Source organism: Rhipicephalus sanguineus, chromosome 1 (genome assembly GCF_013339695.2).
Source record: "Rhipicephalus sanguineus isolate Rsan-2018 chromosome 1, BIME_Rsan_1.4, whole genome shotgun sequence".
Lineage (NCBI taxonomy): Eukaryota > Metazoa > Arthropoda > Arachnida > Ixodida > Ixodidae > Rhipicephalus > Rhipicephalus sanguineus.
Window position 1 is genome coordinate 32,896,479 of NC_051176.1, and position 14,315 is coordinate 32,910,793.

At 45.9% G+C, this 14,315-nt stretch overlaps 1 protein-coding gene across 1 annotated transcript in view; it reads left to right on the top strand.

The window, feature by feature from the left end:
• The window catches only part of LOC119390297 (zinc finger protein ZXDC), a 117,947-nt gene that overhangs the window by 43,812 nt on the left and 59,820 nt on the right, over positions 1–14,315 (top strand). Inside the window, exons 4-5 of the mRNA XM_037657894.2 lie at positions 1,281–1,459; positions 5,795–5,984. Coding sequence (XP_037513822.1) covers positions 1,281–1,459; positions 5,795–5,984 — 369 coding nt within the window. The remainder of the gene's footprint in view (positions 1–1,280; positions 1,460–5,794; positions 5,985–14,315) is intronic.

The following is a 14,315-nucleotide window of genomic DNA, read 5'->3' on the forward strand; positions in this document are numbered from 1 at the left end:
CCACCATTGAAGTTGGTGCCATGACCATGTCAAAAAACACTTATTGAGATCATCAGGAAACGTGGGAGGTGCCATAGTGGTTACCAACATGCATGTGCTTTTACGAGTTAGCTTGATAGTTGTTCTGTTTGTGCTTTCGGCATTTCTCTAAGAAGGAAGCTCAGGAATATTGTGGACAAAGTGCATAAAAAAAAAATATTGATTACGCTGTCAGTTGCCTATTCTGAAGTAAAAATGTACCTGATACAGGGAACTTAGACACGTGGTACAGCAAAATTTTGGGATGTTAAATGCATTCATCCCCGTTTTCTGCATCTCGTCTGCAGCATGTTGAAGCAGCACTATGGTTAGAGGCCATAGCTTTCCGCGATTCCACGTAAAATTGCAGAAGTAAAATTTCTTCAGAGAAATGCAGGAAAAAAAAACTAGGGGTGTGAAAATATTCAAGTTGAAATTGGAATCACAAGAAGCTAGAACCTCTAATCACGAACTGTGATGCCCAGGCCCTGCTGGCCTTGTATTTGCACTTTTTTGAGCCCATGAAAACAGTGGTGCTTGGCGTCACCTGTGAAAATTGGTCATCCTACAGCCGCCCGTTCAGGAACTCAAAACTTGCATCCCACCATGCAGTTGTTAGTTTTCGTGGCATGAAGAATAACAGCCCTCTGTTGAAAAATTCAACGAGTGACCTAGAAGAAGGCCTATAGATGACACCGGTTATCAAGTTTGTACATCTGGCAAAAAAGAGTTCGTAATTAAAAATTTTTGAAAGCTGGAAGTGTTGGATAAATAAACTGTTACATGTACCTGATGTCTATTCACTCTTGCCGCAAAATTTTGCAAGTACACTCAAACCTCATTATAACGAAGTCGCATCTGCTACGAAAATAACTTCGTTATATCCGAAAATTCGTTATAAACGTTTATTTGTAACACTGTAGCTATTACAAGACTGTTCTTCATTTACTTCGTTATAACCGATAATTCGTTATATCCGTGTTCGTTATAACGAGGTTTGAGTGTACCTTTATATGGATTTGCAGTAGTATTTAAAATTTTGCCACCGCACAAAGTTGGGGGCTCTAACTATGGAGGATCTGTACAGAAATGTTGATTCTGAAAATGACAGGTGAAGAGAACTCCAGGCTGTCAGTGTTTTGTGCTGAAGAAGCTGGCAGCTTCTGAGTTTAGCTGAAGCCATTGTTTGGCATTGAAGCTGGCAAGCCTCGTTGCAATCATTAACACCAGGTGCCCAGGAGATGTTTGGGTGTTGTGTGCAGTGTGATGTGGAAGGCTGCGGACAGCACTTCACGACGGTGTACAACCTGCGGGCCCACATGAAGCTACATGGCCGACCCACGTTCGCATGCCTCTCTCCCGGCTGCTCTCAGGTGTTTGGCACTCGACGCAAGATGGAGCTGCATCTGCGAGAGCACCAGGAGCTGGCGGCACCTTACAGGTGGGCCCTGTATATTGTGTGGCCACGAACAAGCATGCCTACTTGGGACCCAGTTCTGTAAACAAAGCAGAAGCTATAAGTAGCACAAGTGTTATTTATTTATTTATTTACATGTACTATTTAGGACTAGCAGGAATGGGGACGTTTTGTAATGCCAGTAAGACAACAAACAAAAAAAAATGCTCAAAAATACTACTAATGGTAAAAATGAAGTGGTTTGCATGTCAGCGAGATCCTCTTCAATTGCAACTCTGAAATCTTTTAGTGACAAGAAGTTAATGTTACCAGGGAGGGAATTCCAAAGCTCTGCGAGGAAACAGCGTGAAAAACGGGACTGAGTCGAAGGGACACACAACACAAGCAGTGTTCCTTTGACTTAGTTTCGTTTTTCGTGCTGTTTCCTTACAGTATCATGTACCAACTGGCCCTTAAGACACCCTTCTCCAAAGCTGTCTTGCACGTGGAAAAAAAACTGTATTTAAATGTATTAGTACGAGCAAAGAAAGGTGTTTGTTACATTCAAAGCGTGGGAACTGTGGGTAGAACTTCCATGAGTAAATGTGATGAGTTACTGTCAGAAAGGCTGGAGGAGGAGTTAATAATTGTATATAAAAATTTTGAAGCTTCGATTTGATATCGCAAGAGCAGTGATTTAATGTTTAATGATTGTGGGGCTAGAGTGGGTGAGAAGCGGCGGCTGTAGTTATGGAAAATGAAATGGATAGATTTTCGTTAAATACGTACAGTAGACTCTCGTTAAACGGAACCTGAAGGGACCAAGAAAATGTGTTCCATTTAACAGGAGTTCCGTTTACTGAGAGATGAACAGAAGTGCAGAATCCAAGTATGAAACCAATTATATTAGATGCAGTTGTTCCGTTTAAGCAGCAGTTCCGTTTAACAGATTTCCGTTTACTGAGAGTCTACTGTATTATCGAGTGAGCTTACTTCACAGTGTTTGTAGGGAAGCCATACCACGGATGTATGTTCAAGAACAGGGCTAAGTGTTCAGTTTACTGATAGAATGACTCCTAAATAAGCATACTGAACATGGTAAGGCAAGAGATTACAATAAAAATATTTTCTTAAAGTTGCACTTACCCCATTATTATGAACAGTCTTAGCCTTCTGAAACGATTTCCACGGAATATGTTTGTGGTGGAGCTGTGCGAATAGCAAAATTGTGGGTGTGAAGTGAATTCGAATAAAGTTTGAGTGTGAATTGAATAATTTTAGAATATCTCTCGAATATTTTTTTAATACACTTCGAAGCGAAATTAGAGGAATAAAGTTGCAGAGGATCCCTAAGCATATTCTTACGAGCTAGGAGCATGAAGGAGTTTCTTCTGGCTAGGTTGACGAATCCTTGGAGCGGTACTGCTAAGTCATGTTCCCTAGATGTCTTATAAAATGAGAACATGCAGAGGCCGAATTGTGTTTATTTACATAATTTGGTACAACCAAAGTGGTGTCGACAACACTTTAAACGGGGGTGCTGGTGTCTGTGAGAGAGGTTGTATTTTCTGCACACGTCTTTTGCAGACGCCGGACGAATGTACGCCTTCGTAAGCCTGGCCAAGTAACACCTTCTTGTTAAAATGTAGTGCAAACATGGCCAAAAAGAAAACAATTCCTTTCGCACGGCAGCGTGCTATCTGCTGCGGGAAAATGAAACTGTGCTGCTAGCTGTCGCGTATGACGCAGGTGATGTAATGTGCAGTATTGCTATGAGCCTGGATAACTTTGTATTTCACTGTTTTTCAGGCGATGCTAATGAATTTTATATCGCATTGATTTCACAGTGCTAAGACCTTATTCGGAAAGCATGTTTAGCAAAACGGGTCGATCTAGTACGAAAATGAAGCCACGTTTGTGGCATTAGCAACAGCCAACTTCCAGTGGCAGATGTAGTGACATCACCATCACAAATTGGCGATGGAATGCATACAGTATAACCTCATTACAACAGACCTTCATAGTGAAGAGGATTTTGGTCTGTTGTAAAGGGACTATGTAAAACTCAAGTACTGTCACAACCATAGGTCGGTAAAAAAATTAGAGCTCGCTCGGACTCACCAAAAGTTTCCCTAACTGGACTCACTCAAACTCAGATTCACTAAACTTTTTCTCAACCAGACTCACTCGGACTCACACGCACCAACATATGACTCAGCCAGACTCACTTAGACTCACGGCTTGACTGACTCACGAGTCCGTTAGCGTAAAAGACGCTTTTTCGATCATGGTGCCAATGCTCTTTAACGCCAGTATCTCGCATAGTCAGTGCTCTGCGATACGCCTTTTGATCTTGTACCTTCAAATACGTATTATAAGTGGTTTCAATCCAGTAAGGACATTTTCATAAAATAAGCGACTCACAAGAGAGATTGTTATCAAGAACTTCCTGTCAAAGAGTATGCGAGGGGATGTCATATCACCCCCCCCCCCCCCCCCCCCCCCCCCCCCCCGTTAACTCAGGCCTTGCATCAATAAATATTGAGGTGGCACATGAACGCTCGTGCCTTGACATATTTGTGAATAGACTTGAGTATAAACGTAAGATGATATAAGACTTATAGTAATGCTGAAGATGAGTAGATACAGTCAAATTCCGCTACACCGAAATTGACGGGACGCGCGAAAAAGTTCGTTGCGGAATTTCGTTGCAGCAAAATTTCATATATATACCACAAAAGTTAGGAAGATCTGATGATTATGACTCATCCTTTGGTCCCAGCAAACGCATGCGTTATCGTTTGCATTAACTCTCGCTAACTCAGACGTACTTCGCCGCATACCGACTGAACGTATTTTCTCGCGTATAACACGCACAAAATATACAGAACATGTGGAACTAAACTCGGGGTGCGGGCAGTGGCATAGCCAGGGGGTGGCACACAAAATGGCACTCGACCGCATCTGCCTGCCCGGCCCCCCTTCAGATCAAGGAGGTGCCCCCTTCCGAAAAAAATTTCTGCCTATGCCCCTGGGTGCAGGTAATATGTGAATTCCGGTGCACAAGTTGGCTACATGGCACAACTTCGTGGTAATGCGAGGAAGACATCTTTGCGTCTATACGCGAGTATATTTTTTCTTTCTCCCGCGGTTCCTAGTGAGGGGGTGTCGATTATAAGCAGGGGTGGGTTATCGAGACTACCCTCGGAGCGTGCGGAGTGCGCCGCGCCGCGAATGAGCATGCCAAAGCTTCACTAGAGGCAGCGCCTCCTCTGTTTTTTAGAGGAGGCGTTGCTAGAGGCCAACTGAAAACTAAGGGCCGAAGCCCCGCACTACCATAGTCATAAGTGAACGATAGGAAAGCCATAATGCTTCGTGCCGTTTTACAACTTTATTGCCTTTAATCTTCCGCTGTGTTAGCTATGAACCTTCGGTGCTTAATCGCTATCGATGATCGCAGCGATAACGACTGCGGTTTCCTGCGCAGCGGTTGCAGCAAACGGTACTAGTTCCGTTTTAAATCTGTGCAAGCTGGCCGTGCTCTTCAGAACTGCTTCGTTGCTATGTGTGATCAGTGTGATTGCGTCTACCGTGGTTTTGTCAGCAGCGTTGCGGCAAGCAGCATTGCTCTGAGTCGGTGTGCGTTGGATGCGCGCGTATTTTCACGGTTGACTATGATCGCATGGACACGACCGCATTTGTATTCGCAGCGGTCGCGGCAGGATGTCGTTAGGCTCTGGACTTTGTGCGCGCTGGTCACGCGTGTGCCTTCATAATGCCGTAGTTGTCATTCACGATCGCAGAGCTAGTGATGATGAGCAGTAGTTTTGTTTTGAGTGCTACGTCAAAAAAATAAACGTGGCGGGAGTTCTTGAAGAACGATTCTACCGCGGCTTGCACGCACATCAAACCCGCCGGCTACCTCACAGTGGATGGACGATCTGCCACCGAGCATCTCAGTGGTGAACAAATTCACCAGCTTTGTAGCAGGAACAACTCCAACCTGTCCACATTTCTGTGGACTGATTCAATCATTGTGCCACTTTTCACCAGGAATAAGCGGAGTCTCTACAGTGTCCAACACATTCGTGATCGTCAGACTGGTCACAATCTTTGGTTACTGCTGCAGCACCTTCATGGCCCACGACATCACTGTTCGTGCCATCGCTGGAGGTTTGAAAAGCTGATCGCACACAATGTTCAGTTTTTCAAACCTCTAGGCAAATTTCCCGATTCCTCAAATGGTATATGGCGGCCTCTAGGGGGTTCAAAATCTTGGGCAGCAACTCTGTGATCTGTACTTTGTGGAAGTTGCGTGTGTCTCAAGCAAGTGGCTGCAGTTTTGACACTAATGAGTGAGGTGTGTGTGTCTTGGCGCAGATGTCCGGAAGAGGGCTGTGGCAAGGCGTACTACTCGTCCAACACGCTGGCCTCACACTTGCGCGTTCACCAGCACCGACCCGAGGAGCTGTGCTGCCCGTTCCCAGAGTGTGGCCGTGCATTTGGCCGTGCCTGCAAGTTGCGGCTCCACTTGCGACAGCACACTGGCGAGCGACCCTATGCATGCCCTGTGAGTGCTGCTCCATGTGCAATGTAGCCAATGGCGAAAGTTTTCAGAATACCTTCATACCACTGAAGCAGGAATGCAGGGTTGCATAGGGGGCTTCGCTTCTAACTTCTGGCAGAGATACTTGCGTGCTGGAAAACAAAAGATTAAAGGGAGAAGATCTTTCCAACAATCTTTCTGCAGGATAACCTCCACTGTAACAATTTTTCTCCCTAGATGCCATGCCTCAAACAACTTCCTGCGAGGAAAGGGGGGGGGGGGGGAGGGGGCATCTCCAACATTGAATAATTGTACAAGCCTAGACTAACCTATTGGAAGAGTAATTGAATGCAGGTATTTTGAGTAACAGGAAATATCATACTTTAACCTGTATAAGGAAAGCAGATGATTTTTCAAGGGCTCGTTTATCTTTGTTAGACACAATATTAATGAGAACTAACAGACAATAACGCCAAGGAAAGTACAGGGGGTGTTATCTGTAGTATTTAGAATATAAATGTGAAGAAAGTAAAATGGACGAAAAGATGACTTGCCGCCGGCAGGGACCGAACCTGCGACCTTCGAATAACGCGTCCGATGCTCTACCACTGAGCTACGGCGGCGGTCATCCTCTCGTCCACTTTCTGGGGTATATATGTTGATTTAAACCTAGGAGTGTTAGTCAGCGCCAATCGCAGCCATGAGGGCGAGTGTAGAACACTCTTTTTTTTGCCTGTTGGCGTCACGTAGCACGTGATCTTTTTTACGAGTTGGCAGCTGACCAATAATCCCTCGCATACTACCTGAAGGCATTAAGTCTGCCAGGACGAGACCCTCGCTATGAATGAAGGAAAGCAGATGATTTTTCAAGGGCTCGTTTATCTTTGTTACACACAATATTAATGAGAACTAACAGACAATAACGCCAAGGAAAGTACAGGGGGTGTTATCTGTAGTATTTAGAATATAAATGTGAAGAAAGTAAAGTGGACGAAAAGATGACTTGCCGCCGGCAGGGACCGAACCTGCGACCGAACCGAACCTGCGAGGGTCTCGTCCTGGCAGACTTAATGCCTTCAGGTAGTATGCGAGGGATTATTGGTCAGCTGCCAACTCGTAAAAAAGATCACGTGCTACGTGACGCCAACAGGCAAAAAAAAAGAGTGTTCCACACTCGCCGCCATGGCTGCGATTGGCGCTGACTAACACTCCTAGGTTTAAATCAACATATATACCCCAGAAAGTGGACGGGAGGATGACCGCCGCCGTAGCTCAGTGGTAGAGCATCGGACGCGTTATTCGAAGGTCGCAGGTTCGGTCCCTGCCGGCGGCAAGTCATCTTTTCGTCCACTTTACTTTCTTCACATTTATATTCTAAATACTACAGATAACACCCCCTGTACTTCCCTTGGCGTTATTGTCTGTTAGTTCTCATTAATATTGTGTCTAACAAAGATAAACGAGCCCTTGAAAAATCATCTGCTTTCCTTCATTCATAGCGAGGGTCTCGTCCTGGCAGACTTAATGCCTTCAGGTAGTATGCGAGGGATTATTGGTCAGCTGCAAACTCGTAAAAAAGATCACATGCTACGTGACGCCAACAGGCAAAAAAAAAGAGTGTTCCACACTCGCCGCCATGGCTGCGATTGGCGCTGACTAACACTCCTAGGTTTAAATCAACATATATACCCCAGAAAGTGGACGGGAGGATGACCGCCGCCATAGCTCAGTGGTAGAGCATCGGACGCGTTATTCGAAGGTCGCAGGTTCGGTCCCCGCCGGCGGCAAGTAATCTTTTCGTCGACTTTACTTTCTTCACATTTATATTCTAAATACTACAGATAACACCCCCTGTACTTTCCTTGGCGTTATTGTCTGTTAGTTCTCATTAATATTGTGTCTAACAAAGATAAACGAGCCCTTGAAAAATCATCTGCTTTCCTTCATTCATAGCGAGGGTCTCGTCCTGGCAGACTTAATGCCTTCAGGTAGTATGCGAGGGATTATTGGTCAGCTGCCAACTCGTAAAAAAGATCACGTGCTACGTGACGCCAACAGGCAAAAAAAAGAGTGTTCCACACTCGCCGCCATGGCTGCGATTGGCGCTGACTAACACACCTAGGTTTAAATCAACATATATACCCCAGAAAGTGGACGGGAGGATGACCGCCGCCGTAGCTCAGTGGTAGAGCATCGGACGCGTTATTCGAAGGTCGCAGGTTCGGTCCCTGCCGGCGGCAAGTCATCTTTTCGTCGACTTTACTTTCTTCACATTTATATTCTAAATACTACACATAACACCCCCTGTACTTTCCTTGGCGTTATTGTCTGTTAGTTCTCATTAATATTGTATTTAACCTGTATAAGCCACCCCAGTGTATAACCTGCACCCCTCTTTGAAGCACAGGAAAAAAGAAGCCTAGGTACTTCACGCTCGGTGTATTTATTCCAAGTACCCTAAAGGCCCGAAGGCATTACATAGGGTGTACAGAACTATGAATGATACAGCTTAACACAATTTCTAACGTACAGAACTAAGCAAAAAAAAGAATTAAGATAATACAGTAATACTTGTGTTGCAAAAATATCAATATGACTCATGGAATTAAATGTGCAAACATTAAAAAATAACAGCAATCCAAACACCTCAGACATAATTTATAAATGCTTGAACAAGAAATACATGCGACGCCACAACCAAAAATACAATTAAAAGAAATATTCAAACAGCGCAGCGAGAATGACTTAGTGCAATGAATCTGCAACGTGTCAGGAATTTGACATGCATGAATTTAAACATAAAAAAAAACACATTTCAGATTATTTACGAATGCATTATGATTAGTAATACCTGCAATGTTAGCCAGAAGCTGATTTAAAAAAAAGACTTATGGCGAGTAGTAGCAGGGAGTTAAAGGAAAGATTAGTTCGGGCAAAGATGGGCTCCACATTAAGCTGATGATCAAGTCGTAAGGGCACACGATAGGCTGGTTTGAGATTAAAAGCAGCGCGTGATGACGAATTGGGATAAATCTTCTGAAAAAATGAAAGGAGCATGACCAGTCTGTTTTTTTAGAGGAACTAGAGTAATTGAAAATTTAATTTTTGTTATACTTGATGTTTGCGGGTAGTTTTTGGTGATAAATCGAGCAGCGTTATTCTGTGGAGATTGCAATTTATGAATGAGGTAGGCCTGATGTGGGTTCCAGATGAGTGATGTGTATTGGATTTTCGAACGTACCAAAGTGGTGTAAGCGTGAAGCTTAGGAGTAGTATTAGCTAAACTTATTGTTGTGGGTGCCATCAAGAGCAGTGCCCCAAGTGGCAAGAAAGCGAAGCAGACGAGCTGTCCAGGATGGCTGAAAGATGCGATCAAGGAACTCTCAAAGATGAGTTGATTCGGGACAGGCTCGTGATAGGCTTACGAGACATGAAACTCAATGAGAGGCTGCAACTTGATGTCGAACTCACTTTTGAGAAGGCGATCCCAGCTGCCCGCAGCTCAGAGAGCGTGAAGCTGCAACACAAGGAAATCTGCTCCATCGAACAGTCGACTCTCGGCGTGGGAGAACTGCACAGCCAGGTGAATTTAAAAAATTGCCAAAACAAAGCGAAAGCCCCATTCAGGTTGCGCCTGCAACGCATGGGCAAGAAGGAAGATGAATGCTGCAAGTGGTGTGGTGACGTGCGGGACCACACGAAGACACAGTGCCCTGCGACGAACAAGACATGCCATCATTGTGGGAAAAATAGCGACTATGTCTGCGTGTGCCTGTCAAAGCCGAAGGATGGTATCTCGAGCTCATGAGAGTGACCAAAAAGCCTTGAAGAGCTATATTTAGGTGAAATGACTGTGGGGGCAAATGCGCCATGGCAGATTACAGCCACTCTGAACAAGTCGTCTTTCACTTTCAAGGTTGACACCGGCGTGGACGTGACTGCAATCGCACGTGACCAGTACGACAGCAACATCATGGGACCCATCAAGGCTACACAACAGCCATTGATAGGCCCAGGTCAGACGGCGACAGCCACCGTAAAAACCGGAATATAGGTCGAATTTTTTTTCAAAAAATTGGATGAAAAGTCGACCCTCATCTTATATGCCGGTCATTGGCAGAAAAAAATGTGAAAGTCTCGCAACAGTGGGCAGCTGAAGTCAGAAGCCTCCATTGCCATCGTGAGCATCAGCAGCGGCGGGCTGGTGGCACCGTTGGGCAACGCCATTTTGCTTTTTCTTCTGTCAAGTGTGGCTGCTTCGGTTATCCGCTTTTATTTTTCTGTTTCCTTCAGAAATGAGTGGTAGCCGAGGGCAGTTTACGATAGGCTTTAAGAAAAAAGTTATCGAGTATGCCGAAGCGCACGGCAACCTGGTGGCACAATGGGAATTCGGTGCATCGGAGAAAAGCATGCGATACTGGAGGAGCCAAAAGCAGCGCATCACATCCTGCAGCAACTAAAGAAAAACTTCGTTTCGTGGACGGACTGCAGTGCACCCCGAACTGGAAACGCTACTTGCAGAGTTCGTCCAGAAGCTGCGTGCAAGGTCGCTACCCGTGACAGCAGAGTGCATCTGCGTGAAAGCTCTCGGGATAGCGCGCGAGTCTGGGCTCACGAGGGTACAATTCAAGGGCTTGCCATCGTGGGTGCGCCGATTTATGAAGCGGAAGGGCTTTGCGCTGCGGCGGCGTACTTCCGTGTGCCAAAAACTGCCAGAAGATTTCGATCACAAGCTGGTCGAGTATTAGCGCTTCGTCATACAGCTTCGTCAATAGCGTTGCTACATGATGGGACACATGGGCAACGCTGACGAAACTCCGACCTGGTTTGATATGCCCTCGAACACGACTGTGAACGCTAAAGGATCAAAGCAAATGAAGCTCTTGACAACGGGCAACGAGCATTCGCTACTGTTTTCAGCCACCTAGACACGCGAGCAGGGTACTGGCAGGTTCCTCTGGCCGAGGACTCCCGTGAATACACCACCTTCATCACACCAGTCGGGATGTTACAGTTCCTGAGGCTTCCCTTCGGAATCTCCACAGCACCAGAGTTCTTCCAACGAGAGATGCTTCGCGTGCTCGAAGGACTAGACAGTGCGAGTTGTCTGCAAGACGACATCATTGTCTCAGGAAAGACAACTGAGGAATATGACACCAACCTATGGCTGGTGCTGAGGAAGCTGGAAGATGCAGGTGTTAACCTCAACATCGACAAGTGCTCTTTTCGTCTAATGGAAGTGACATTCCTAGGGCACGTTGTATCCGCAACAGGCATCAGCGTCGACCCAGAAAAAGTCAGGGTCGACCCACCACGTGATGTGTCAGAAGTCAGGTCTTTGTTAGGCTCCGCAAACCATCTAGCGAAGTTTCTCTCAGACCTAGCAGACTTTACGAAGCCTCTCAGAGACTTGCTCCGCCAGGACGCTGAATGGCACTGGGGTCCAGCTCAACAGCAGAGTTTCTACAAAATCAAGCAAGCTTTAAGCACGACATCCATTCTCACTCACTATGATGCCCAGCTGCTTCATACAGTGTCAGTGGACGCTTCCTCATACGGTCTTGGGGCTGTACTGCTACAGCAGTCACAACACAGACTCCTACCTGTGACATATGCATCACGTTCCCTCACAGAGACTGACCAACGATATGCCCAAATCAAAAAGGAGGCTCTGGCGATCACATGGGCTTGTGAACATTTCCACAAGTACCTGTTAGGATCAACCTTTCACGTGGAGACTGATCACAAGCCGTTAGTACCGCTACTGACGACCAAACGACTCGATGAGCTAAGTCTTCGCCTCCAGCGTTTTAGGATGCATCTTTTGGAGTACGACTGCACCGTGTCCCACACTCCCGGCAACAAGCTGTACACAGCTGATCTTCTTTCCCGAAAGCCGTCCAAGGAACCAGTCGACAAAAGTGAGAGAAAACTGGAGGCTGCGGTGCACGAGTTCGAAGAATTGGCGCTTGAACAGCTCCCTGCTTCAAATCAACTGCTGGACAGAATCAGGGCAAGCATCCAGTCACACAAAACACTCTCCAGGGTAGCAACCTTCTGTGTTACGTCTTGGCCAACTGTGCATGGGCTGCCTCCTGACCTGAAACGCTATGTCAAGGTGACAAGCACAGGCCCTTACTATAAGCAGAGCAACGGTATGCCTGAGAGGGCCTTGCAGACAGCAAAGCAGCTTCCGATGAAGTCCTCAAATGTAAACGAAGCCCTGCTTGCCTACTGGGCCCCACCCGGCTGGAAGGGTTTTCACCAGGAGAACTACTAATGGGCTGTCGCCTGAACACCCCAGTACCAACCACCCCGAGAATGCTAGCCCCGAAGTGGAAGGACAGCGAGTTCAGAAAAAGGAACGAAGTCTATAGAGCACAAGTAAAAGCAACATATGACACCCGGCACAAGGCACAGAGTCGAGGGCGCTTACCACCGGGCGCAGCTGTACGCATATTCACTGGAGCTGCATCACATGGCATGGTGACACAACCAGCACCGCAACCAAGCGTCTACATCATACAAACCGACAAAGGACTTACAAGATGCACGGCAAGACACCTGCAACCTCTGCAGGGCAGGAGCAGCACCACAAGGAGTGGACGTGTTAGCAGGAGACCTGGACCTGTAGGACTCAATCCTCTTAAGGGGAGATGCGGGTCGAAAAACGCGAGTTTTTAAAAAAATTATCTATTTTTTTGTTTTCACCTGTTTTGCTAAGATTAGTATATCTGCTGTTCCAAAAATAAAAATCAAAGTCGAGACTCAACTGGAATTGCGTTAAAATTTTGTCTAAAGAGCACAAGGTGGCTGTTAAAAGACAAAGTGTGCCGTCTTCTAGCACCTCGCGGCCGATAACGCGCTGCTGCTCGCCATTGTGGATCGCATGAGGAGATCTCTAAATAACCACGGTGTCCCGTGGTTATTTAGCGCAAGAAATAATAAAGAAAGCATGCTTTTGCCGCGCTTTTCGAGCGCTGCGACTGGCTTTTAAATCACGTGGTACGAATCGGAGAGCGCCATTGGCCGCTGCACGCCTTGCGTGTTGCGAAGCCTACTCACAGGGTCCGTGGTTCATTGAGCTGCGCAGCTGAACAACGTTTCTCTCGTGTATTTATTTTCATCATGGACGAAGAGAACCATAGCAAGCGCAGTCACCAGCCAGTAAAGTATCGCTCGGTGAATAAATTTCGAGGACGCCGGCGTAAATCGAAGCCAACCACTCCCCGAACGGCAAGTGTGTGCTGCCGCGAGGCCTAGCGACGGCGATGCTTCCGTCGAGTTTGCCACGGCATTCGAGTATGTCAGTGCCTCTCAAAGAGAAGATCCGACTCTTCGACGACGAAGAAAGATCACGGTAGAAAGAGTCTTCCTTGATCACTGGCATAACAGCATTGAACATCCTCGTGATCAGTGCAGTGTGTCCAACGTGTCACTGTTCGGCAATACACGCCCGGGAACCAGCTTACAAACGCAAAGGCATTGTTTCTGGAACTACAGTGCGAGAACAGCGAGTGCCCCGAAAGTATTCTTTCGATGACGTATACGTTGCAGCGAGTTGCTGCGAGCGAGGAGGTCAGCGTAAGCTTGGCGAGTGACGAACCGATCGCAAGCAGAACCTACGGCAGCGGGAGCTCGCGCAATAGCTACTCTGCTCAAAAGAGATGTGAAGGAGAAACTTATGGCGCTGGGTCATTTTAGTGGCAGTGGCTACTAGAAGAACAATTTACCTCTTTTGTGTGCAATTTTGATCAGATTTCATTACCTCTTTCATAAATAAACATCCAGTTTTAACTTTAAACTTCGGTTTTCTCAAGGCACTTTTTTGCAAAATTTTCAGCGTGCCCTTGTTTTTGTGTACTTCTGGTGCTCGGATCTGCATGAAATTCTGCCCAAATTTTCTCTAAGGTGTGAGGAATGCAGTTATATTTTCCAAATCTCAATATTATTTATGCCTATTAAAAAATTTGCAAGTAATCATATTCGGGGTTCTGAAAAATATGGACTTCCCATGTTTGAATTTTTCACGTCTAGTAAATATTTTTTATGCACTTTCTGGATAGTTTTCGGCACTCTACACTTCAAATGGAACAATATGAGCCATCAATTGTCAAAATGTATAGAAGTTGAAGGATCGAAAAAGGGGATCTACAAAGCTATGTTTTACACTTTTGTCATGGTGCAGAACAAAAAGTATGCAACTTGCAAGAAAAATAATTATATATTTGAAATCAGCATAAAGATCTCTACAAATGGCCCAAGTTTCCTTGCTCTAGGATGAATATTAAAAAAAAAAAAAGTCTTCGAGTAGCATCTCCCCTTAAGAAAGGGGAATGTTGTGGGCACCACCGA